The sequence below is a fragment of the Macaca mulatta genome, chromosome X, assembly GCF_049350105.2.
Source record: "Macaca mulatta isolate MMU2019108-1 chromosome X, T2T-MMU8v2.0, whole genome shotgun sequence".
NCBI classification, from domain to species: domain Eukaryota; kingdom Metazoa; phylum Chordata; class Mammalia; order Primates; family Cercopithecidae; genus Macaca; species Macaca mulatta.
The window spans coordinates 143,089,989-143,117,212 of record NC_133426.1 but is presented as its reverse complement, the minus strand read 5'-3'; the positions used below and the strand labels follow the sequence as shown (position 1 = coordinate 143,117,212).

The 27,224-nt window shown below is 41.8% G+C and overlaps 1 protein-coding gene and 1 non-coding gene across 25 annotated transcripts in view; one reads left to right on the top strand and one right to left on the bottom strand.

Annotated features, from left to right (window-relative positions):
- The window catches only part of ARHGEF6 (Rac/Cdc42 guanine nucleotide exchange factor 6), a 119,297-nt gene that overhangs the window by 4,003 nt on the left and 88,070 nt on the right, over nt 1-27,224 (top strand). For 8 of the 24 annotated variants that reach the window (XM_077987440.1, XM_077987435.1, XM_077987431.1 and 5 more), the window contains exon 1: nt 9,543-9,745. The exons of 15 other annotated variants lie outside the window; for them this stretch is intronic. Coding sequence is in view for 1 of the 9 variants with exons in the window: in XM_077987427.1 (XP_077843553.1) it covers nt 17,584-17,661 (78 nt within the window). In the remaining 8 variants the exon portion in view is untranslated. Of the gene's footprint in view, nt 1-9,542; nt 9,746-17,583; nt 17,662-27,224 lie in introns of those variants that run through there. One more of the 24 variants, XM_077987427.1, reaches the window with a different exon arrangement.
- On the bottom strand, nt 2,768-2,874 carry LOC114675188 (U6 spliceosomal RNA). Its single transcript, XR_003726283.1, has one exon. It is a non-coding gene; the product is annotated as a U6 spliceosomal RNA (small nuclear RNA).

Here is a 27,224-nt window from a genome sequence, read left to right as displayed (position 1 = left end):
TATTATTTATTTATTTATTTAGTTTTGCTGATTTGTTTGAGTTCCTTGTCGATTTTGGATATTAGACCTTTGTCAGATGCATAGTTTGTGAATATTTTCTCCCACATTGTGAGTTTTCTGTTTGCTTTGCTGATTATTTCTTTTGCTGTGCAGGAACTTTTTAGTTTAATTAGGTCCCATCTATTTATCTTTGTTTTCGTTGCCTTTGTTTTTGAGTTCTTGGTCATGAACTCTTTGCCTAAGCCAATATCTAGAAGAGTTTTTCCAATGTTACCTTCTAGAATTTTTATGGTTTCAGGTCTTAGATTTAAGTCCTTTATCCATCTTGAGTTGATTTTTGTAGAGAGGTGAGAGATAAGAGATGAGGTGAGAGATGAGGATCCAGGTTCGTTCTCCTACATGTGGCTTGCCAATTATCCCAGCACCATTTGTTGATTAGGGTGTCGTCTCCCCGCTTTATGTTTTTGTTTGCTTTGTCAAAGACCAGTTGGCTGTAAGTATTGGGCTTTATTTCTGGGTTCTCTATTCTGTCTCATTGGTTTATGTGCCTATTTTTATACCACTACCATGCTGTTTTGGTAACTATAGGCTTGTAGTATAGTTTGAAGTCGGGTCATGTGATGCTTCTAGATTTGTTCTTTTTGCTTAATCTTGCTTTGGCTATGTGTGTTCTTTTTGGGTTTCATATGAATTTTAGTATTGTTTTTTCTAGTTCTGTCAAGAATGATTATGGTATTTTGATGGGAGTTGCATTGAATTTGTAGATTGTTTTTAGCAGTATGGTCTTTTTCACAATATTGATTCTACCCATCCATGAGCATGGGATGTGTTTCCATTTGTTTGTGTCATCTATGATTTCTTTCAGCAGTGTTTTGTAGTTTTCCTTGTAGAGATTTTTTTACCTCCTGGGTTAGGTATATGCCTAAGTATATTCTTTTTTTTGCAGCTGTTGTAAAAGTGGTTGAGTTCTTGATTTGATTCTCAGCTTGGTTGCTGTTGGTGTATAGTAGTGTTACTGACATATTGATTTTGTATCCTGAAACTTTACTGAATTCATTTTTCAGATCCAGGAGCTTTTTGGATGTGTCTTTAAGGTTTTCTAGGTATACGATCATATCATCAGCAAGCAGTGAGAGTTTGACTTCCTCTTTACCGATTTGGATGCCCCTTATTTCTTTCTTTTGTCTGATTGCTCTGGCTAGGACTTCCAGGACTATGTTGAACAGAAATGGTGAAAGGGGGCATCCTTATCTAGTTCCAGTTCTCAGGAAGAATGCTCTCATATTTTCCCTGTTCAGTATAATGTTGGCTGTGGGTTTGTCATAGATGGCTTTTATTACCTTAAGGTATGTCCCTTCTATGCTGATTTTGTGGAGGGTTTTAATCATAAAGGGATGCTGGATTTTGTCAAATGCTTTTTCTGCATCTATTGAGATGATCATGTGATTTTTGTTTTTAATTCTGTTTATGTGGTGTATCACATGTGTTGCATGTGTTAAACCAAGCCTGCATCCCTGGTAAGAAACCCATTTGATCATTGTGTATTATCTTTTTGATATGCTATTGGATTCAGTTAGCTAGTATTTTGTTGAGAATTTTTACATCTGTGTTCATCAGGTGTACCGGTCTGTAGTTTTCTTTTTTGTTATGTCCTCTTCTGGTTTTGGTCTGAGGGTAATACTGGCTTCATAGAATGACTTAGGGAGGATTCTCTCTTTCTCTGTCTTTTGGAATAGTTTTAGTAGGATTGGTACCAATTTTTCTTTGAATGTCCAATGGAATCATGTGACGTTTCAATGAATTCAAATATATGAAAAGGCCCCAGAAGAGTGCGTGGAATGTAGTAAGTATTCTCAGCGTGGTAGATATTATTATTAGCAATACTGGTAGCTTTGCCCCAGATAAACTTTGCTTCCTTCACCATTTTTCCTAAAGTTAGCCCTAGGGCCAGGTTATATCTGACTCAGAATATTTTATTCCACTTTCCCCTATTGCCCAATTTGTACCCTCTCTCTCAATCTCTGTTTCTTTCTCTCTCGCTGTTTATGTGTGGGTCTGAGTCTGTGACTTTTGAGGTTGGTGTGATGGGCAACCACTTTATATCCCTTATAGAATAATGTCTACTATGGAATTTTCTCTTTTTCTATTATGGTCCAGACTCTTCAGGAAATTTAAAATTTTTCTTTAATAAATGCTGAGATATTTTCCTTTTTTTTTTTTTTTTTTTTTTTTGGGAGACAGAGTTTTGCTCTGTCACCCAGTCTGGAGTGCAGTGGTTTCATCTCCGCTCACTGCAACCTCTGCCTCCTGGGCTCAAGCGATTCTCGTGCCTCAGCCTCTCAAGTAGCTGGGATTACAGGCATATACCCGGCTAATTTTTGTATTTTTAGTAGAGACAGAGTTTCACCATGTTAGCCAGGCTGATCTCAAGCTCCTGACCTCAAGTGATCTGCCTGCCTCGGCCTCCCAAAATGCTGGGATTACAGGCATGAGCCACCGCACCTGGCCAATACCATGGTATTTTTTTTTTTTTCAAATAAAAACATGGTGAAGTTGCCAATGATTTCTGCATTCTAAAGCTGCCGGAAGGTTTGCCGGGCTTCTTTGCAGTTCTAAGAATACTGGATGATACAGAAATACCTTCCAGGTTAGGCATTGTTCAGGATTTTTCTGATAACTAACGCTTACTCCTTTAAGCACCAATGCTTAAAATATTCTTCCACTTTGAATAGAAATATTTTTTTAAAGTTATGTTTATTACTTTTATTTTTTTATGGGACACTTCACAAATTTTTGTGTTATTCTCGTGCAGGGGCCATACAAATATTCTCTATCTCATTCCAATTTTAGTATATGGGCTGCTGAAGTGAGCACAAGATAGAAATATTTCTAAAATGTATGTCTTAATTTTCTCTCTTCTTAAATAAGAGACACTGGAAACATTTTTATCTCTTTTTGATAATTCTTGCTGACCTGAACATTATATGAATATTGTAATGAGGCAATATCTGGCATCGTGGTTAAGCACATGCCTTCTCTAGTTTGACAGACCTAGATTAGAATCTTGGCTTGGTCAATTACTGGCTGCATAACTCTGGGAAAGTTACTTGACCTCTCTATGCTCCTTTTTCCTTATCTGTATAATGGAGACATTAATAATATCTGCTGTATATGATTGTTTTAAGGATCAAATGAGATAATACATCCAAGGCACTTAATATAGCACTGCACATAAGGCATGCACAATAGCTGTTTTCTGTGGTGTTATTACTAGGTAATGTTCTTTGCATTGCTGTGTGCAAAATTATTCTTGTAAGGGATATATAGGAGCCATATCAAGGCACTCCTAGAACCCAGAAAGAAGTCTAATAATCAGTACATAAGGAATGAGACCAAAAGCTGAGCTGGGGAGCATAAAGCAGCCAAGAAGACTCATCATCTTGTCTCAAGCTTCCAGGTAGCTGGAAGACAGACCTAAACATAAATATTTGCAAATGTCACTGGATAGAGTCTCTCTCAGGCCCAAAGTGCCTGGCACAGTGCCTGGCATAGGACATACCTAATGGATTTTTTGTTGACTCTATAAAACTGTAGATGTACAAAAAGCAAGAAGAGCAGGACTTGATTGTTGCTTAGAACACACTATTATTTATCTAAAGAAAGAATACTGGCTTGAAATTGTCAGCTTGAAAATGCAGAAAAATGGAGCCGCAGATGCAGCACCATACCGACAAATTGAGTATTGGGCTCTGAGGCATGGTGACCACATTAAAAAAGCTGTTGCCTTCTGGTCCTCTGGGTGGCCAGTTGTCTTCTCCAAGTGACCTCCATCTGTGTGTTCTCATATGGCTACAATGTCGTAGGGTCTTTAGAGGATCACACATTTAGTAACTGATCAGGAAAGTCTGCTGAGACATCTGGGAACAAAGCGCTCTCTGAAGCACCCCACCATCTTCTTGATAGTGTCCTTTGTAACACAATTTTTTTGTTGTTGTTGTCTGTTTGTTTGAGAAGGAGTCTCGCTCTGTCGCCCAGGCTGGAGTGCAGTGGCACAATCTCGGCTCACGGCAACTTTGGCCTCTTAGGTTCAAGTGATTCTCATGCCTCAGCCTCCCAAGTAGCTGGAATTACAGGCGCCTGTGACTATGCCTGACTAATTTTTGTATTTTTAAGTAGAGATGGGGTGTTGCCATGTTGGCCAAGCTCTCCTGGCCTCAAATGATCCACCTGCCTCAGCCTCCCAAAAGGCTGGGATTACAGGCGTTAGCCACTATGCCTGCCCCATAAAAGTGTATTAATTAGACATTTTTGTTTTTTATTTTCAATTTTTGTGGGTACATAGCAGGTGTATATATGTGTGGGGTACATGAAGTGTTGTGATACAGGCATGCAATGTGTAATAATTCCATCATGGAGGATGGGGTATCCATACTCTCAAGCATTTGTCCTTTGTGTTACAAACAATTCAATTACACTCTCTAAGTTATTTTAATATGTACAATTATTATTGACTATAGTCACCCTGTTGTGCTATCAAATAGTAGGCCTTATTCATTGATTCTTTTTTTTTTTTTTTCATTTTTTTGTACCCATTAACCATCCCTGCCTCCTTCCCCACTACACTTCTCAGTCTCTGGCAACCTGTCTTCTACTCTCTATGTCCATTAGTTCAATTGTTTTGATTTTTAGATCCCACAAATAAGTGAGGACATGTGATGTTTGTCTTTCTGTACCTGGCTTATTTCACTTAACATAATGACCTTCAGTTCCATCTATGTTGTTGCAAATGACTGATTCTCATTCTTCTTTGTGGCTGAATAGTACTCCATTGTGTATACATACCACATTTTCTTTATCCATTCATTTGTTGGTGGACACTTAGGTTGCTTCCAAATTTAATTTGTGAACAGTGCTGTAACAAACACAGGATCGCCGTTATCTCTTCCATATACTGATTTCCTTTCTTTTGAGTAACATACCCAGCAGTGGGATTGCTGGATCATATGGTAGTTCAATTTTCAGTTTTTTGAGGCCCCTCCAAACTGTCCATGATGGTTGTACTAATTTACGTTCCCACCAGCAGTGTATGAGGGTTCCCTTTTCTCCACATCCTCTCCAGCATTTGTTATTGCCTGTCCAAAAACTTTTAATTTTGATGAAGTCAAATTCATCTCTTTTGTTACTTGGGCTTTTGTTGTCATATCTAAGAAACTCTTTTGTAATTAAATGTCTTGAATTTTTTTCCTGTTTTCTTCTAAGAATAATATAGTTTTACATTAAGGTCTTTGATCTATTTTGAGTTAATTTTTGTATATGGTAGGAGATAGGGGTCCAAATTCATTCTTTTGCATATGCATATCCAGTTGTTTCAGTACCATTTGTTGAAAATACAACATTAACCAATTCCTCCATTGAATTGATTAATGTAGCTATGTAGTAAGTTTTAAAAGCAGAAGGTATGAGTCCTTCAACTTTGTTCTTCATTTTCAAAATCACTTTGGCCATTCTGGATCCCTTGCATGTCCATGTGAATTTTAGGATCAGCTTGTCAATTTCTGCAAAAAAGACCAGCTGAGATTTTGATAGTGATTGTGTTCAATCTATAGATTGCTTTGGGGAGTGTTGCCATCTTAATAATATTAAATGTTTGGATCCATGAACATGGGATGTATTTCCACTTATTTGTCTTTAATTTAATTCAGCAATATTTTGTACTTTTCAGTGTACATGTCTTATACCTTCTTGGTTCAATTTATACCAAAGGATTTTATTATTTTTGGTGTTATCAAAAAATAGGATTGTTTTCTTGATTTGGTATTTAAATTGTTCACTGCAAATGTATAGAAATATAATTTTTTTTGAGACAAGATCTTACTCTGTTGCCCAGGCTGGAGTGCAGTGGTGTGATTATAGCTCACTGCAGTCTCAAACTCCTGGGCTCAGGTGATTGTCCTACTTCAGCCACCTGAGTAGCTGTGACCACAGGTGTGGAGCACCATGCTTGGCTAATTTTTGTATTTTTTATAGATACAGGATTTCACCATGTAGCCCAGGCTGGTCTTGAGCTCCTGCACTCAAGTGATCTACCTGTCTCAGCCTCCCAAAGTGCTGGGATTACAGGCATGAGCCACGGTGCCTGCCCAATTGATTTTTTCATGTTCATCTTGTGTTCTTCACTTTGATAGAACTTATTCATTAGTTTGAATAGTTTTTTAGTGGATTCCCATATGGTTTTCTTATACAAGAGTATGCCATTGGTGAATAGGGATAGTTTTACTTCATCCTTTCCAATCTGGATGCCTTTTATTACATTTTCTTCCCTAATTTTTCTGGCTGGAACCTCCGGTACAATGTTTAATAGAAGTGATGAGAGCAGACAGTCTTTCACCATTGATATGATGTTAGATGTGGGGTTTTGGTAAATGCCCTTTATCAGATTGAGGAGGTTTCTTTATATTCTGAGTTTGTTATAAATGTTTTGTTTTGTTTTGTTTTTATCATGAAAAGGGTTTGATTTTGTCAAATGCTTTTTCTACGTCTGTTAAAATGACTGCTGGTTTTTGTTTATTATATTTGTGTGCTGTATTACATCAATTTATTTTCATATATTAAATCAATCTTGCATTCCTGGGATAAAAACCAGTAGATTATGTTATATATGCACATAGAAATTCGTGCACATCTGTGATTATTCTTGAAGGATCTTTCTTCATAGAAATTGGATTACTGTGTGAAATTATGATAGATAATGTCAAATTGCCCTACAAAAATGTTATACCAAGTTACACTCTCACCAACAGTGTACACAGTGTCTTCTTCCTGTCCCTGGCAACACTGGATATTATTTGTCTTTAATGTTTGCTAAACTGATGGATGAAAATGGCACTTCATTTATTGCTGTAATTTGTATTTCATGATTACTAATGAGTTTGGACATCCTCTTATCCCTTTATAGTCTATTTGCATTTCCTTTTTGTGAACCAAATATATCTTTCTTATTTTCTTACAGAATGGAGAAGGCAGGGAAAAATGCTCAGATCCCAAGTGAAAAGTTTCCAGAATATATGGAAGAATCCTCCTGTCTAGGTAGAGGGTTACTGATGTCTCTCAACAACAAAAGTTCTAGCAATGGCAGTTTTATTTTTGTGTTGCCCGTGAAGTTGGTGAGAGTTGGGGGCACCTACAATTCTTCTGATCAGTCAAGAATGGCCTGGGTAGTACCTCTTTGATTGCATTGTCCTGGCTACAACTACATGATCGACTGGTCTCTGAAAGCTCTAAACCTATGGTTTTCCTCTTAGCCAATCCTTTCCACTGCCATATCCCCAGAAGGTAATCTGCCTTTGTCCTCTGCCACCATTACTACCAGCCCATTGCCAGGGATACCCTACCATCTCCAATTCTGCTCCTGAGCCAAGTTTATTATTTATTTATTTATTTTTGAGATGGAGTCTCGCTCTGTCACCCAGCTGGAGTGCAGTGGCGTGATCTAGGCTCACTGCAGTCTCCACCTCCTGGCTTCAAGGGATTCTTGTGCCTCAGCCTCTCAAGTAGCTGGGATTACAGGTGCCCGCCATCATGCCCGGCTAATTTTTGCATTTTTAGTAGAGACAGGGTTTTGCCACGTTAGCCAGGCTGGTCTCGAATTCCTGACCTCAAGTGATCCATCTGCCTCTGCCTCCCAAAGTCCTGGGATTACAGGCATGAGCCACCGCACCCAGCCCCAAGTTTATTTTTTAAAAAGATATTTCATTCTGGAGGGATTTCATTGAATGTATATGAGGTTCAATTAGTACTTATTTCACTTTCTTTCTTCCTCCTTCCCTCTCTTCCTCCTTCCCTCACTTCCTCCTCTCTTACTCCCTCTCTTACTCTCTCTCGCTCTCTTTCTCTTTCTCCCCCTCTCTCTTTCTTTCCAGTACCAGCTGGTAGCAGTATGTTTTTTTCTCTGCCCCCACCCCCTCATTCCCTCCTGTCTCCCTGAGTCACTCCATCTGCCTTGTCACCGGAACAGCATGGGTGCCCTCCCCAAAGTGAGGTTTGTGGGATGGACGATTTGCCATTTCCCAGGGTCTGCTCTGCAGGGAAGGAGTTCTGAAAGTAAGGCAGCTCTACTAATGATTATGAGTCAAGGCTAAATATCTAGCAGCGCAGTGCCTCCTGGGAGGAGTTAGGCACAAGGCCCAGCAACTAACCAGTAGTTGTAATGGGTATCAGCAGATCTTCTTTCAAGCCCTGACCCTGCCACTTGTGTGAAGTCAGGATCTCCTTTTCCAGGCCTCAGTTGAGTCATCTGTAAAATGAGGAGACTAGAGTAGAGGTTGGGTAATGTCTGGTGGTTGTAATGTCTGTTTTTAACTGGCCCATTTCCATCAGTTTCTGCTAGGCAAAGCTTTGCATATTTAGCTGCTCAGTTGGAACTAGTAGGAAGACCAAAGAGGATTTTGGCAAGTTCTTTTCTTCTGTTGTGCAAATCTGACATGCTTAATGGAATTTCCAAGAGTTACATTAAACGTCACCCATGAGTCTGGCCATCCTAATGTTTTACAGAGTGCATTGTATTTCTGTAAAAATTAGACTTTGAGTACGATTTTAAATATTTCCCATCTATCATGAACGTTTTCGTTCTCTCTCATAAGAGACTATTTGATTTGGGGCCTGTTATCGGAAAGGCCGGGAAGGGCATCGAGGATAGTTGGAGGCAGGGTGGTATGTGAAGGGCCTCTGGAGAGCCAGCGCTTCTCGGGTGTCTCGGCGGCTCACCCTAGAGTTTGGGGGTTCTGAGTTGCATCTGGGGGTGAGGGAGGAAGCAGGCCACCAGAAAGGGCTAGTCCATGAGTCCGGGAATCCCGCCTGAAGCTCTGGCAGTGACCCGCAGCATGCCAGGCACCACCGGCAGCCCTCCCGGTAGAGGCTGAAGCAGACGGCAGCAGCATGCGCAGTGTGGCCGCCGCCAGTACACCGCGGCTTTTGCTGCTGCCACAGCTACCAGGGCTGCTGCTGCTGCCGCTGCTGCTGCTGCTGCTGCCGCTGCTGCTGCTCTGCCTGCGCCGCTGTCACTTCCAGTTCCTACTTCTGCGATCCAGGTCCGGGTCACTGCTTACCCGCTGCTGGCCCAGTGCCTCCAGGCCGCTTTCCCTCCTCTGCTCGGCTCTGGCTCGGGCTGCGGGCAGGAGGGGACCGGCATGGGCAGCTGAGCGTGGTCTGGAGAAGCCTCGCGGGCTGGCTCCCCCGGCAGTCGCTACCCTCCAGTCGCCGCCCTGCGCACCCTCGCCCGGCTCGCAGCCAGCGCACCCAGCGGGGCGCGCCCCCGGCGCCCCCAGTTCGGCCCCGCGATCCTCCGCCCGCCAAGCGGTACGGCTATGGCAACAAGAACTTGAGGACAAGACTCTGACTTCCCTTTAGATTAAAAAATAATCTCTGGGCTGGAGAGGTTGCGGGAGCGGCACAGAGTTTGGAGACGGGCGCCCCCTCCTCGCCCGCGTCCAGGCGCAAAGTTGCAGCAGCCCCTCCCCGCTGGGGCGAGCCTAGCCCAGCTCTCCAGTTTCGCCCTGGTGGCGGCCGCGCTCAGGGCAGGGTCCCAGCTCCGGCTGGGTTGATCGGTTCCCGCAGCCTTGGCACAGGCTTGCCCGCCCGCTCGCCGGCCCCGTGACTCGGGAGGGCGAGCGGCTTCCAGGAGGCGGCGGCGGCGGCACGGCTGGAGTGAGGGAGCAGCCGGAGGACAGGCGGGCAGCGGCCGAGCCAGGTGACCTGCCTGGGGGCAAAAGGGTCAGGGGAAGGGGAGCGCGCGAGGGCCCGGGGGTGGGTGCCGAAGGACCCCCTTTGGAGAGGAACCGCCCTTCTTCCCCACTGCCGTGGCTCGCAGCCCCAGCTGCGGGGTCCGTTCTCTGCCAGGGCCTCACAGTTCGCTAAGATCCAGGGTGCCGGGAAGGGGGAGATGGGGGCCGAGGGCGCAGAGCGAGGACGCGCCAAACTTAGGGGCGAGTTGTCCAGCTCTGGCCGCAAGGTTTGCATCCCACTGGATTCTTTCCTTCCCCCAGAACCAGAGCAGGAGTTAACAGTACCATTTTTAATACTAATTTGATGCCCTCCCAACCCCGAGCATCCATACATTTGGGGATGTTTTCTGCGTTGAGTACAGAGATCTGTCGCAGAAATGGTTTGTGGATGGAAAAGACCTGTATTCTACAAGCTGTTCCAAAGTGCCTGTAGTTAATTTCAAGTTTTCATTTTCTAGTCATTTAGGAACCCAACAGGTATATGAGCTATTTCGTTTCTTAGCACTACGGCGGAGAGCCCTCAAGTTTATCTCTGCCTCTTCAAAGGTCTTATATTTTCATTTTTGATTTGTTATTGTTTTTGGATATAGGGAGAACTCACATGATATTTTTCCCTTTTCTTAATGTGTAGTGGGAGTAAAAATACAGTAAATGAATATATTTTCCTCTGCAATTATGTGTATTTTGGTCGATAAAAGCTTCGCATAAACAAAAAGAACCTTACAAAATAGGATAAATTTCAGTTGATGTTCTGTAAAGTATTAATAATTTTAAAGGCAAGATTCAAAGGTTCAAACTGTTTTTTTTTTAAACTTATATTTGCCTGGAAAACTCATAGTGTCCTTGGACTTCCTATCTTAATTTTGACATTGACCACGGTAAGAGGATCTCTGATGACATCATTTGCTCCAGGCACAGTCTGGAATTCTGTGACTGAGAGCACCTCTCTCCAAAACATAAGGCCTGGTCCTGCCCTTGTGCTTCAGCTGAGGCATTTCCAAGGATTTCTCTTCGCAAAGTATTATGCTACGTGCCAGGCAATGCTGCAGTCCCTTCTTACATAATAAGCCAGCTTCAGGCCGGTGTACACTTTGGGTGTGCTTAGAGCAATTAAAACAAGGGAGTGTTCTGTCTTAGTCTGGGTGCTGGGGCAGATGATTGGAGTTTTGGACAAAGTAAATTTCCAGCTACTATTGTCATATTGCATTTCTTTGGTGCTTAATTTTTTGAATGCCTTCTACTTATCTGAAACTCCCCATGCCCTTGGAAAGGATGTAGGAGAGATGGCATTACTTTCACTTGACAGAGAAACAGAAAAGTTTAGTTAATCGAAGTCATACAGCTTATCACTGGTAGGATCAAAACTCTAACCTGCATCTCCAGCTTTCAGCCTAGGTTTTTTCTTTGTTCATTTGTTTTTACTAAAACGTGGCATTTTATACAAAAGTGTTTTATTTGGCACATTTTATGGATGGTATGTCTTCCAAGCTACTAATTTTTCCTATTCTTTTTTGCCTACTCACATCTCAGCCTTGTCTTTGCTTGTGCAGGGCTGGTGCTGTTCTTAGGGGTAAGGACAAGAGCAGAGTTTTCCAAGGGATGGTCTGTGGTTTGTATTTACCTACAGTCTGCCTCCTCTCCACTCACATTCAGGGATAGCAGGTGCTGAATAGAGTGAGTAGCCAGGGCCCCGAAATTTCTGATATTCATTTGACATCATTAGTCCAAGTATAATATTACTTCAATCTTTACAAAGAAACTCATTCAGGAGAGGAAATTGAAGAGTATGAGTTTTGTTCCTTTATAGCAATCTGTTTATCACTGTGCTTAGGACCGTAGATGCAAAGGAGGAAAAGGAGTTGAGTATCTACCATTTCTCAGGCACCTCCTATGTTCCAGGCACTATGCTAGGTGCTTTAAGTCTATTATCATATTTAACCCTTGCAACACTCCTGGGAGGTAGGTGGCATTGTACTCATTATACCCTGGTGGAAACTAAGGTTTGGAGATGATCCAGACTGATGCCTCATCCTGCCAGTACCAAGAAGAACCGGAATGTAATCACTGATGTACTTGACTCCAGAACTCATTCCCTTTGTCTTGTGCTAGGCTGTTGCCCCCAAAGCTAGTAATAAATATAGGAACAGCTAGCTCCTTTGTGTTCAGACATGGCTGTACATTGGAGTCACTTGGGATGCTTTTTAAAAATACAAATGTTGGAGTCTTGTAACCCAGAGATTTTGAGTTAATTGGTCTGCAATGAGGCCCAGCCACTGGTATTCCTTTTTAAAAAAATGCTTAAATCAACTTTATATTTACATTCAGGAAATTGCACAAATCCTAAGTATATAGTTTGGTGAATCTTCACAAACTGACACACTTGTACAGTCTGCACCCTTACTAAGAAACAGAACAGTATCGGTGCCCAGAAGCTATCCTCGTGCCCCTTCCCAGTCACTATGCCTCACCAAGGGGCACTACTATCATGACTGTCCACCACTATCATAGTAGATTCTCTGCCTTCCTGCCTGTTTTGATACTCTATATGAGCGGACTCATACAGTATGTACTCATTTGCATGAGGTTCCTTTCACTCAGCATAATATTTGTACAAGTCACCCATGTTGTTGCAGGTAGTAGTGGTTCACTTTTTTTCTTGCTGTATAATATTTCATTGTGTGGCTATACCATGTTTTGTTTTTCTATTCACTTGTTGATGGACATCTACATTGTTTCCAGTTTTTGTTTGCTGTGAACAATGCTGCTATGAAGATCCTTGTGAGTGTCTCCTGGAGCATATGTACACCCATTTCTGTTGGGTTTTATGTATTACAGTGGCACTGGTAGGTCATAGGGTCTGTATGTGTTCAGCTTTAGTAGGTACTGTCCAGCTGTTTCCCAAGTTGGACAAGCCTCGTGATTTTTTGTTTTGAAAGCTCTGCAAGTGATTCTAATGTGCATGCAGAGTTGAGAACCATTTCCCTGGTTTATCCACAGTTCAGCAACCTAGTGACCTCAAGTGTCTGCCACTAAACTGAGAACCATACAGAGGGAGATCCCAACTTTCTTCTCAGCCTGGAATCTTCTGGGTAGTCTTCTCAGCAAAACTGGGCAGCTTACACCCATTTTCCCATAATCCCTTGTGCCATGCTACCTTTATACTGCTTGTCCACCCTTGCTTTGGTTTATCTGTGAACACATCTGCTAATCTCAGAACTTTTCAAAGGTAGGAACTGAAGCCTGATCATCTTTATTTTATTTCTTTATTTATTTTGAGACAGAGTCTCACTCTGTTGCCCAAGCTGGAATGCAGTGGTGCGGTCTCTGCTCACTGCAACCTCCGCCTCCTAGGTACAAGCGATTCTCCTGCCTCAGCTTCCTGAGTAGCTGGGATTACAGGCGCATACCACCACACCCGGCTAATTTTTGTATTTTTAGTAGAGATGGGGTTTCACCATATTGGCCAGGCTGGTCTTGAACTCCTGACTTCAAGTGATCCACCCGACTTGGCCTCCCAAAGTGCTAGGATTACAGGTGTAAGCCACCGTGCCCAGCCCTGATCATCTTTATAACCCTAGCACCCAGTACAGGACATGGCACAGAGCAAGTGCTTAGGAAGGGTTTGTTAGATGAAAGATTGATAGAATGACTGAGTACTCAGAGAAGATCTGGGCTGCAAAAGAGACGTCCCATCTTTGCACTAAGAATTATGTACTTTATTCATAGGACACTGCTTCAGGCCCTTGCTCAAAGCCTAATTGCTTTTACTTATCTCAGCATGTTAGCATTATGGGTAATCTGGTTGCTCACCCTGAAACTGATTAGAAATAGCAGATTAAATGAGATGAGGTAAGGTATGTGAAAGCACACTGTAAACTGGAAAATAGCATCTAAATAGAAAGTTGTGATAAAGGGAAATGAGGGGCTGCTCTAGATTAGGTACACTGGCAATGGCAGAAAGTCTGTGTATCCATGTATAACATGGAAGAACTGAAATCAACAGCATGTCAGCAAAGGAGACAGAAAATCTATAAAAAGCAGACCCCCAAACACATAACTCTCTGGGGACTTTTGATGTGGTGTCAGGCATGCTATGTGGTCTAGTCACTAGAATATGTTCCTTTTCCTGCCTTGGTCTGGGTTTGAGTCCTGGTCAGGGCAGCCTTTTTTTCTTCAGAAGTAGTATACCAGTGCAGGGACTAAAGAGCTTGAGCTTTGGACTTGGACTGACCTGGTTGGCCACTTATTAGGTATATGCTAACCTCCTAGGAGGTAGTAGTAATACCACTTATTAAGTATATGCTTCTGGCTGGGCGCGGTGGCTCATGCCTGTAATCCTCACACTTTGGGAGGCCGAGGTGGGTGTGTCACTTGAGGTCAGGAGGTCAAGACCAGCCTGACCAACATGGTGAAACCCCATCACTACTAAAAATACAAAAATTAGCCAGGCATGGTGGCATGAGCCTGTAATTGCAGCTACTTGGGAGGCTGAGGCAGGAGAATCGCTTGAACCTGGGAGGCAGAGGTTGCAGTGAGCCAAGACTGTGCCACTGCACTGCAGCCTGGATGACAGAGAGAGACTCTGGTTAAAAAAAAAAAAAAAGTATATGCCTCTTCCTAGGGTTAAATGAAAGAAAGCAAGTAAAGCACTTAGCACTGTCCTTGGCACTGAGTGAACTCTCAATACAAGCTAGTTCCTAATTGGAATTTTAATATATCCCAGTAGATCAGTGTTCTGGGATATATTAGATAAAAAACATTGCATTATTAAAAAAAAAAAGTTCACTTAGTTCAGTTATGTTAAGCTAACTCTGTTTAAGAAGTGAGTCACTGATTTTTAGAAAGATTTCCTTTTGAAGATTTAACATTTAAAAAAATTGAAAGGGTAGGCTGACATGATGGCACACACCTGTAATCCCAGCACTTTGGGAGGCTGAGGCGGGAGGATCACCTGAGGTCAGGAGTTCAAGACCAGCCTGGCCAACATGGTGAAACCCCATCTCCACAAAAATATCAAAATTAGCTGAGCATGATGGCAAGTGCCTGTAATCCCATCTACTCAGGAGGCTGAGGTGGGAGAATCGCTTGAACCCAGGAGGCGGAGGTTGCAGTGAGCTGAGATTGTACCATTGCACTCTAGCCTGGGCGAAAAGAGCGAAACTCTATCTCAAAAAGAAAAAAAAAAAAAAAAATTGGAAGGGTAAACTGTGGGCTTTCCAAGAGTTCTGAGGTTTTACTAGTTACATTTGGAATTTAGACAGGGCTAAAAGTTGAAATAGGAAAAACAAAATCCAGCCATCTTGTCTCTCAGTTCTATGCTCTATTCGGCAGAGACCACTTGTTTTTGGGAAAACGTTTTTAAAAATAAAGTCAAAGGTAAAATCCTCAAATATTTTCTAATACTTAACACATCTCTAGAAGGCAAAACAAAGTTGAATATTTCTGGGCTTCTTAGATGAATAGTGATGTCAGACTTGGCCTCTGTTCTCCATGCTTAACAGCAGAAATTAATCCTTCAACGTTATTAGCATCTTTCACTCACTATTAAAGTGCTTTTGTTTCTGAGTTTAAAAGTCTTTGTGTTTTCATCATAGAAATAATTCAAATTTAGATTACAGCATGTTGAAATGTGTTTAAAATAATTTGGATATTATATTTAATTGGTTTTTATATTTTATTTGGAAGGCTACATAAAGACAGTTTAAATTTCTGTGATATTGCAGCCCAGTGATACCCATGGAACAGAGATTGGAATTTTAAACTACAGTTTCAGACAATATACATGCATTCTGAAGAGTTTTAGGAACTGCTTGTAAGAGTTCTTGTTCTTTCCCTAGCTTATTGACTTGCTGTTGCTCTCAGTGCTTAGCATGGTCAATTTTTAACTGCTGAAAACAATTTGTGTATGGTTTCCTTTATAACAGCTCAGGACTAGAAATATATTTGGGGATTCAGTTGTAAAGAGGAACTGGAGAAGACAAAGCAACTGAATTCTTCAGAGACTATGAATTATTCAGTTGTTAACCACAGTAACTTCTTGAGCTACCATTTTGTGTTCTAATAATAGAAACAGTTTGGATGGATTCCTCTGGGTATTGAAAAATCAGATCTTTTCATTCTTTTCTAGTCTATGCATAAACTAGAAGAATGTGAGAAAAGACTATTTTCAGTTGCTCATGTTTACCTGGATGAACTAGTTTAATTTTTGTCTTTTAAAACAGACATATTTATTTTAAAATTAAAATAGCTTGAAATTTAAAAATCCACCCCAAAGCAAGATGATCGTTTAAGTTAAGTTAAACAATGCAGTGAATGGTCTTTTATTTTTGGTGATGATTGCCAAAAACCTCCCCCTCTTGCCTTCAGGAAATAAGCAATAAACCTGATGAATTGGGCATAGTTGAGGGGGAAAATAAAAATCAATGGCTTCTATTTAAAAAACACAGTATGTAATATCTAAAAAAGAAAGGCATTGTTTCTGAATTGGAGTGAATGTACCAAATATATACCAAAAGGAATGCGTTTTGTTAGAAAATTTGATTAATTATTAGACTCTTCCTGACTGGAGATGTAAATTATCTTGTTTTAAATCTAACTCACTCTAATTTGGTTTTAATGTTGACTGTAATCCAGGCTGTTTCTGGGGACAACAAAACACAATACACCTCTTTATTCAAACCACATAATCTTGGCCAGCTATCCCCTACTCCAGTCCCATTCTAACTTGGTCTTAGAGTTATCATTGAGGTGGCCCTCAAGGATCAGTCTGAGAGGTGATGGGATGTTGCCAGCACAGCACAAGGTATGCAGAGAGATTGGTGATGACATCTGGGGTTAGTACCAAGAGGAAATGCAGGGTCGGGTCTTTGAATTGCAAATGAGGAAGTGTGAAGGCACTTGCCAGTTTCTTAGGGCCCTCACTTTACCAGCTTTTTAGAGGAGGTAGTGTATGTCCACTTAGTCCAGAAGCTACTCTGTATCTGCATTTCAGCATGGGCAATGGCACTTCCTCTGCTGTCAGCTGGAAGAAAGACCTATGACACTAGACATCTGTCCGATTAGCTCCAGGCTTTGTCATACCCTGGCAAACTGGGCCTTATCACACAAAGAGATGTATGGGCTTAGAGTGGATCATCCAAAACAGCATGTAGTCACATATCATTTCTGTTGGACTTCTGGCAGAAGATTTACCTTCCTAATTAAGTTCTACTTAGGCAAATCTGGTAAAATCCAAGGTTGATACTTTCTTGGGGACTTGAATATTATTCCAGAGATCAGACATGTCAATTGAGTGAGTGAATAGGGCAACAGGGAAAAGAAGGAATTAAATTAAGGTGAGATAAAATGCAGCAGTTTGCAAAGTGGCAAGTGAAACTATTATTAAGGACTTGTCTCAACCTTGACAATAACAAAGATGTTTCCCTACTTCTTGGAAGCATGGACGTTATTTTAAGGGGCTTTTTTTTTTTTTTTTTTTTTTTGAGAGAGAGTCTTGCTCTGTTGCCCAGGCTGGAGTGCAGTGGTGCGATTTTGGCTCACTGTAACCTCCGCCTCTTGAGTTCAAGTGAGTCTCCTGGCTCAGTCTCCTGAGTAGCTGGGATTACAGGCACGTGCCACTATGCCTGGCTAATTTTTTGTATTTTTAGTAGAGCTGGGGCTTCACTATGTTGCTCAGGCTGGTCTCGAACTCTTGATCTCAAGTGATCCGCCCCCCTTGGCCTCCCAAAGTGCTGGGATTACAGGTGTGAGCCACCGCGCTGGCCTTAAGAGGCATCTTTAAGGTGTCAAACTCTTAACATCGTTTATGAAAAGCCCTGCCTGTGAAGCAGGCCTGAACACTAATTTGTATGTTCTTCATGTGGAGGTCTCCAGCAAAAAAGAGGTATGTACTAATAATTTCTGAGAAATGTATGCAAATCAGGAGACTGCAGTCTTTCACTAACAAAAGAAGTTTAACGACTTCTTTGTGAGAATATACATTGTGATAGTGGAAATAAGCATTTACACTGTTTGTATAACCACTTTGCATTCTCTGAAGAAGGACTGGTATTTGGGAGTGTGTTGTGTATTGGGGCAAATCTTGATTTGAGATTAAAAAATCACCTTCAAGTAGAGACAACAGAATAGAAAATGGTTTTAGGGCTAATATACCTGTGGGTGACTTCATTTGCCAGATTTTATGTAGTGTTCTTTTTATTTCTCATCTTAAAACAAATTTATGTATTACTGCCTGGCATAGACACCAGGTGTTCAATAAATATTTGCTGAATGGATAATGAATGAGTATTTGAATGGCAATGAACTTTTAAAATTTCATTGTAGACAGCTTGTGTATTTAAGAGTCTACATGTAGATGGTCAGGAGTTGACTTTTATTCATAAAAATGACTCTTTAATGGGTAAAAATGAGGACAGAAAGAAAGCTGGGTTTCCCCTAAGACAGCATTACTTTATGCCAAGCTAGAGTACTTGTTTCAAGTTTTTTAAAAATTAAAAAAAAAAGAAAATTAAAGGTGTGAGATACTAGCTCCTGTGATGTCATATGGAAGCCTTTTTCTACCTTTCCAGTCTCTAGGCTACTTCTTATTTCTTCTATTACTGAAACTCTCTTGCTTTCACTGGGCTTTCAAGGTGTGAGCTCTGCTTGTGAGGATTCTCTAACTGTGGTTTTCTCCAAAGTGATCCCAGGCAGTAACTTCACTTCTTTTTGGTGAGGTAAATGCTTTGTCAGCATTCTTTAATCATATTCTTCAAAAAAAAAATTTATTTTTGGCCAGGTGCAGTGGCTCACGCCTGTAATCCCAGCACTTTGGGAGGCTGAGGCGGGCAGATCACGAGGTCAGGAGATCGAGACCATCCTGGCTAACACGCTGAAACCCCGTCTCTACTAAAAATACAAAAAAATTAGCTGGGCGTGGTGGCGGGCGCCTGTAGTCCCAGCTACTCAGGAGGCTGAGGCAGGAGAATGGTGTGAACCCGGGAGGCGGAGCTTGCAGTGAGCTGAGATGGCACCGCTGCACTCCAGCCTGGGTGACAGAGCGAGACTCCATCTCAAAAAAAAAAAAAAAAAAAAAAAAAGAATGTATTTTTACCAGGTGGTGGAAAATATATGAGCCTTGATTTATCAAATTCTACTAGAAAAAAATTTGCCTTTTCCTCCTCTCTTTCCTTCTGGGAAAGGCATGCCCAAAGGGCAGGTGCTTCTGGTGGAAGAAATACCTGTTTGAATTTTAGATTGGGAGAGAAAACTGACACTTAGCAAGAACTTGTTCAATGTCTGTAAAGTGAGCACCATGCCTGGCACTGTGGGCTCCTACCTATTGGACAGAGGCAGCATGTATGTGTGAAAGAGTGGAATTTAACAACATTTAGCAGTGTATGGTTAGGTGTCCAAGTTAGTGGTTCTAGAATCTAGAGTCTAAATTCAAGAGGAATTCAGAAATAGGGAAGCCTGTTGTGTACTGACACATGGTGTTTGGGGAAAACAGCATGGAAGGGAGTAATTTGGGATGGGCCCTGAAGGATAGCTAGCATTCAGATGATTGAGGGAACTTTCTGAAGGAGAAGTATAAATGTCAGAGAGAGGCACAGTGAAGAAAGAAGATTCTGGAGCATATAAAGAGATGATGGTGAGAAACGGTGGGCCTGCTAAGGTCTGTCTTAGAGATACTTGAGAAGAAATTATTTTAAATTTATTTATTATTACTATTTTTTGAGATGGCATCTTGCTCTGTCACCCAGGCTGGAGTGCGACAGGCTAGAGTGTGACAGGCTAGATTGTCAAGGCTAGTGGCGCGATCTCGGCTCACTGCAACCTCTGCCTCCCAGTTTCAAGCGATTGTCCTGCCTCAGCCTCTCCACTAGCTAGGATTACAGGCATGTGCCACCACACCCGGTTAATTTTTGTATTTTTAGTAGAGACGGCCATGTTGGCCAGACTGGCCTTAAACTCCTGACCTCCAGTGGTTAGCCCACCTCAGCCTCCCAAAGTGCTGGGACTACAGACATGAACCACTGCGCCTGGCCTTGAGAAGAAATTTGAATGCTAGTCTGAAGAGGGTGGACTTGATCTTGGGTTATATTAGGCTTTTTATTGGATGCCTTTGCTGTATTTTGAGAGACACGAGTGCTAACTAAAAGCACCATTTCTGATGTCTCTGAGATCTGAGCTCCTGAATGCCCACCTAACAGTGTTTGGATTGTTTCCTAAGTGCAAATCCTGTTTGGAATAAGTTGGAGTAGGATTCATTAATTAATTGATGTCTGTTAGGCATTGATGAGTGTCTCTGAAAATGACATACTTTTGAAAAAGTGAATCACGCAGATATATAAACGGGAAGAGCCAAAAGTCTTTGCCAAATGAATGACTGAAGGTAATCTCTAAGTAAAGAGAGAAAATAATAATAACTTTGGCACAGCATCCTTTCCTCCAAGTTTAGCTGGTGTTAGGAGGATTTGGGGCATGTGAATTGTAGTCTTTCCAATTACACGTTACCCCTTCTTGCTGCTGGTAAGTTGCTTTGCCATGTCCCGTTGTGCTCTGGCTGTGAGTTGGAGCTAGTTTTAGAGCATGGGCATGAACAGGGGAGGGTGGCTTGTAGTGTTTGTCATTTATTCAGTTTTACAACAAAAATGGTTAAAAATATAACCAATTCCAGAAAAAGCAGTAAAATCCCACAATTCTTTGCAGCTTCTCTTCTCTGTAATGATGAGGTCGTGGTGCTTTGTGATGACGTTTAGAGGAACCTCTATTACCTGGGACAGGCAAGCAATTGCGGATGTTGCCCACACTCAGCACACAACTTAAAAAATTAGCAACCATAGAGTTTGAAGCACCTTTGGTCACCTCACGGTCACACAGCTTAATGTTGCTGATGAGTACAGGTACATCTAATTTTAGATGTTACATGTTTCCTGGAAAATTGCGTGGAGATTTTTTTTTTCTTCTCTAAGTGATATCTCTTTCTGAGTTTATTATACTTTCTGCAATGCTTTTTCTTCAAGTATGACTAATTATCTATTGATGAGAACATCTAAACTCTCATTAATTAATCAAATATCTGTTGAGTGCCTACTATGTGACAGGCACTCTTCTAGACACTGAGGATCCAGAAGTGAAAAAAAAATTGAAATCATAGGGCTTGTGTTTAGGCATAATTTACCTTTAAGTCTCTCTGACAGAGCATCCTGTCAATCAACCAATGAATGGTTATTTATCAAGTATTTTGTATATGTTGAATACTGCGGCCAGGGCTGTGGGGGAATGTGGACTTCAAAGAGCCTACCTTTTAATAGGAAATTCAGGAATAATCTCAACACCTGCATAATGAATAAAGAATACTGGGCTGATAGACCACTGAGAGCTTAAATTTACAATATCTCTACAGACTGTAAAGCTGTAGCTGTTTGGAAAAAAAGAAACATGAAGGTAGGTCAGTGAGGACATTATGGATAGCAACAGGTGATACTACTGGAAGGGCTACTGCTGAAAATGACTAGCAGTGGCTCTTTTGTTTCATGGCCCTTGTTTCTCCCTAGTCTTTGTGTGGGGCTATTTACCACCAGTCTCTGCTGTAAATTCTGGTAGGCTCTGGGGCTCCCACCCTAAATCTTAGTAGCTGCTAGGAAAGCAGGGACCAAGGGAGCCCTCTCTCCATAGGTGAGGCTCCTCTCTAACTGCCTGGATTGTTAAACAGGCAGAGAGGAGCTGCTGACTACTGAAATTTCTGAGGATATTCTCATAGACTTCATATATTTACCTTGATTCTCTCATCACTAAGAGTTCTAAAATAAATAGTACCCTGAATGTCTCGGGCATTTGTTCATCTTTTATATGAAAGGACAAGGAAAAAGCATAAAGGATGTTGGACATTGATTTGGGAACACATGTCTGGCCACTCTTCAATATAAAAACAAATTATTTTCCAAAAGTTCATTTTTAAGTGATTATTAGGGACACAGAAAACATTTTCCCATAGAAACAAGGCTCTACACGGTGATTATGTTTTCTGGCTGGCCCGCAACAGCCTGTTGAATACTTAATGTGGCTGAACTATAGAACTCACAGAGGCTAAGTGGCAGGTGTGATGCTGTTTCTGGGAAAATGTGTTCCGCATTCCAATTTGGAACACTAGGGAGTCAGTCCCTGTTTCTGAAGAGGTGGGAGTGGGGGCATTGGGGAAGACACCCTCAGGTCTGGCACACAGATGCTCCAGCAGCTGAGGGTTCACCCATCCACTCCACCCCGCAAAACTGGCAACCAGTGTGCTTTTGCAAAGGCTCTGGTGACAGGAGCACAGGAGGAGGGGCAGGAGCCGGCCAAGCCACAATGGCTGGCTGACTGTGAGGCAGCTGAGTCTAGGCCTCCTGCTTCCTGTCCTTGGCTTGGCAAGCGCTATTGACGAGAGATACTTCATTTTTCCCTTTCCTTCGTGCCTACTCTCTTTTTGATGAGATTATTCAAAACCATTTGTTCCTTCTTCTTTTTTCTTTTCTTTCTTTTGATTTTTCTTTTTCTTCTTTTTCTTTCTTTTTCTTTTTCTTTTTTTTGTTTTGGGGTGGGGTTTTGCTCTGTTGCGCAGGCTGGAATGCAGTGGTACAATCTCAGCTCACTGCAACCTCCGCCTCCCAGGTTCAAGCCATTCTTCTACGTCAGCCTCCCGAGTAGCTGGGATTACAGGTGCCTGCCACCATGCTTGGCTAATTTTTGTATTTTTAGAAGAGACGGGTTTCACTATGCTGGCCAGGCTGGTCTTGAACTCCTGGACTCAAGTGATCCACCTACCTCGGCCTCCCAAGGTGCTGGGATTACAGGTGTGAGCCAGTGTGCCCAGCCATCAGTTGTTCTCTTTTGCTCTCCCTTTATTTAATCCTGTGACTGGCCCCACTAAGATGCCTATATTGTTCCTCATTAATTCCCCTCTTACCTGAACAGTTATTACTCAACTAAAGATAAATCTCTGTTATAGAGAAAGGGGTTCTCCCCTATAGGAGTGCTAACAAGGAAGAATGAGAGTCCTATGGTGATGCTGAGGTAGCCATCAGGAATGAGATTGGTGACTTTTAACGAAGAGTGAGGGAGCAAGCTCAGATCTTGGCTTCTGTCATAGGAGCTCCATGGAGCTGAACTTCCTGGCTCTGGATTCCATGAGGTTCGAATAATCTAGGAGTCCGTATTAGTTATGTAAAGTGACTTTATAGGAATCCACAGAGCCAAAAAGAAAACATAGAGAGTTAAAGCTGTCCATGATCACAGTCCAAATGCCATGATGCAGTGGCAGCAAGATAAAGCCAGAATTTATAAATAGGCCATTTAAAAATGACATTTTGAAAATCAGCTTGTAAACAGGTTATAATCATGTTAGGCTGCAATACCCCAGACTCTCTTTGCTCTGATTCTGTAGTACTCAACACAGTTCTGATTATAATTTAGCTCACCAGAGAGATTTCTCTATTGGGAGAGAGTGCTCTGGCCACAAAATGGGAGTATTTAGTCTCCTTAGTGCTTCATTTATTTTTAGTAAAAATTAAGAAATTGGCCTTTTGGTTTATTCATTGGCCTTTTGTGAGCTTGGCTTGTGTGAGTCCATTCTCAAGAGACTTGAGAACTGAAGACCAGATTCTGGGCTTTGGGGACCCAGCCAAGATGCTGCCTTTAAGAGCTCCTATTTAGATGATGGACCACAAGACCTCTCGCTGAGCTCCTTTGCTCAAAGACACTTTCCAGATGGGAAATGGAGCCTCATAAAGGTAGTGTTGCTTTCCTAAGGTCCTCACGACTGCTCAATAGTGACAAAGCTGAGATTGGAGTCACAGTCTTCTGACTCTCACATCAGTGCTCTTTCCACAACACTGTATGTTGTTTCAGCTACAGGCACAGATTAGATCTTGGAGAGAAAGGGAGGAAATAAAAGTTGAGAGCCGGGTTTGCTCGCTTAAGTTTGGTCCATATCAAATAGGAACAGCTATTATTTAAAACCAGGCAGAGTAGAAATGCCACCCACTATATTCTAGTAAGTGGAATACCAGTGGGTAATGAATCCAATTTCTGAGCTAAGAGCATTATTTGTTGCTGACTTTGTGACTGCTTTTAGTAGGAGCTATGTGCACACATCCCAGATCACGTTCACAGAGCCAGGAGCGGTACCACCCAGTGAAATATGACTAAGCAGCTCAGATTTGCTTGCTCTGTTGCACTATGTAATGACATTTCCACCAAAGTTGAGGGGTTAACAGAGGCAGTGTGCTCAGCTGTGAGAATTAGAGAATGTGATTCAAGATAAGCTAAGTTAATTTAAGATTTTGTTCAATAAGAGCAATAAGAACAAGGAAGAGCTGGAATGTTCCTAAATATTTGGAATCTTTTTTAAAAAACAGGCTTGAAGTATAAGCTATATGTCCTTGTGGTCCCAATGAATCACTTGCTTTTCAGTTGATTAGACTTTTAACTCTTGAGTAATGGAACCTATTATAATCACCCCCAACCTTAAATTACCTTTAAATAGAAGTTGATTGGGTGTTACTGAAACCACATGACGTTAAGGATGACCAGTTCTGAACCAGGATAGGGTATGCCTTCTTTTCTTAACCAAGATGTGGCTAGACGGCTGTGACTGGTTAACTCAGGTGGTTAGAGCATGATGTCAAGAAAATCAGGAGGCTAGGTGTCATTGCACATGGCCCAGATGTTTTAGCTTGGTTCTGTAATCACGAGCTGGACCCCTACCAGACCAGGACCTCACAAATATGGGCCATGGCTCATGAGGCAGACCTGGTTCAACAAATAGGAGGAGCTTAGTGCAGCTTTTCCCCTCTTTTGGCAAATGTGGCCAAGTGCCTCCTGGGTGGAGGCTGACCCTTGAAATGAGAAGGACAGCACAGGAATTAGCAAGGCCCCTGCGGAGACAGTCTTGTAATATGGAAGATTTTCTCTTTGCTGTGATTAGTTGAATTAATCATTTTAGAGGCTATAACAAACTCGATGCAGATGACACAGATGCTACTTGTATTGACAGAAGCAAAGGATTTCTTTTTGTATACAGACTCATGGATTGCTTTTTCATTTTTTCTCTATGTCTCATGGAAACATAAGGCGTGCATGGAGGACTACAATGCCCCTCAGAGCACTTTCTTGTGTATCTTTATTGGCTCCATCATTTTCTTGCCCTGTGACTTAACTACTCTGAGTCTTAGTTTACTCATCCATGGAATGGGGAAAATAATTGTACTGACATCATGGGCTTGCTGGGAGAATCAAATGCACATAAAAAATATATTTGTATCTTAGTCTGTTCAGACCACCAGAACAAAATGCCATAAACCAGGTAGCTTATAAACAACAGAAGGATATTTCTCATAGTTCTGGAGGCCAGAAATCCAAGATCAAGGCATATTTGGTATCCTGGCGAGGGCCTGCTTCCCTATTCGTAGATAGTACCTTCTCTCTATTTCCTTACATGGTGGAAGGGACAAGGTAGCTCTCTGGGGGCCTCTTGGATAAAGTCAACAGTCCCATTCATGAGAGCTATGCCTTCGTGATCTGATTACCTCTAAATGCCCCCACTTCCAAATACCATTATACTGGTGATTAGGTTTCAACATATGAATTTGGGAAGGGCACAAACATTCAGACCATAGCAGTATGTATGTGATGTCCAAGCGTGGTGCCAGGAATATAGCAGGAGCTCAGTAAATCAGTGAACAGTAGCTATACGATAAGTGAGGGAATGGAACAGGGAGCTGGGAAAGTTTCTTCTCATATGCTTTCTGGCTTTTCTAAGTTTAGGGAAAGTGTCATAAAATAGCATACATGTTGAAACTAAGAACTACTCCAAAAGGTTCTATTTGTAATGCTATAGAAATATTAACTTCTTGCAGTTTACATTGGCAGATCCCCAATAATTCGCAATTAACACCTGGTGTTTAGTGGTTTGCAAATAGGTTTTGCTGTCATTGTGGATATCTAGAATAAAAAGCTGTGAGGAAACATTTAAAAATTAAATGTCTGGGCTGGGTGCAGTGGCTCACGCCTGTAATCCCAGCACTTTAGGAGGCCGAGGTGGGCGGATCACTTGAGGTCAGGGGTTCGAGACCAGCCTGGTCAACATGGTGAAACACCGTTTCTAATAAAAATACAAACAAAAACAAACAAAAATTAGCTGGGCATGGTGGCAGATCCCTGTAATCCCAGCTACTTGGGAGGCTGAGGCAGGAGAATTGCTTGAACCTGGGAGGCAGAGGTTGCAGTGAGTCGAGATCGCGCCACTGCACTCCAGCCTGGGGGATAGAGCGAGACTCTGCCTCACACACACACACAAATAAAAAAATAAATAAATAAATAAATAAATGTTTGATTTCATCTGCTGATGTAGGAATGCAACTTCGGTTGGCTATATGTAAATACTTAAAATATCTTTAATAAAGTTTAATCCCTGTCTGTCCTATTGGTTAGAGTAAATGTTTTTATTGTTGTTAGATTTGAACCTTGCATCATCTGATTGCAGGAATGATACCTTGACACCACCTAGCAGTAGTCTAAGAAGTAGTACTTTTTTCTTGTCTGAGTCACAGTAGTGGTAAGATGAATGGAGGGAGGGAATCCTGCTGTTCATCTGGCCTTCACGGATCCAACTGGAACTAACTGGCTTTTTGTGCACCAAAATAGGTATAAAGAAAGTTCAGCTAATCTGGGACTCAGTCACAAGCCAGAGACACTGAACAGACTAGTGAGGCTTGCACAGGGTACTAGAAGATGAGTATCATCATGACTTTGCCATGATTTGACTTTGACTTTAAAATTTCATTGAAAATGACTTACGAAAATTACATACAGCATAAATGTGCAAATTTACATTAGCTTTTTAACAGATTCCAGTGCTTTGCAGGCAGAAAGGGGAATTGGTTCTCTATTTTGAATGTATAAATGAGTGGGTACTGTAATCTACCTTTCCCTGTTCTTCTCACACCCTCTCTACACTGGGGAATTCTCCTTTGCTTTCTCCTTATTTGGGGACCAGAGCCCTTAGTCTTTCTCCACATCATCATCTCTAAACTTGGTCTCACACTTCTCATTTCCACTAAGACATAAATGACTGATAGTGGCTGAAAATGTGATCCCTCCAGATAATATTTCCATTTTCATAGGGGAGCTCTCTGAAGTGCATGGAAGAAAGATCTAGGGTGGAATTTTCAATATCGTTCAATTTGGGACTCAGAAGGGTATAGTGTGGTGGAGGGTGTTTGTGGTTGTATCTGATTCTCCAGTTACTCTGAAATAATAATGCTTAGGCGTTGCTTTCTCTAGCAGTTCCCAGAGGCTTCTTCCAACTCCTTCCTGTGTAGTTTCTAGTGCCTCAGAATAGGCTTGCAGCAAGAAGAACAGTATCCATGGATAAACTTGAGTATATTGGGGTTTTCTCAAAAGAGAACCGGGTACAGTTCAGGAAGC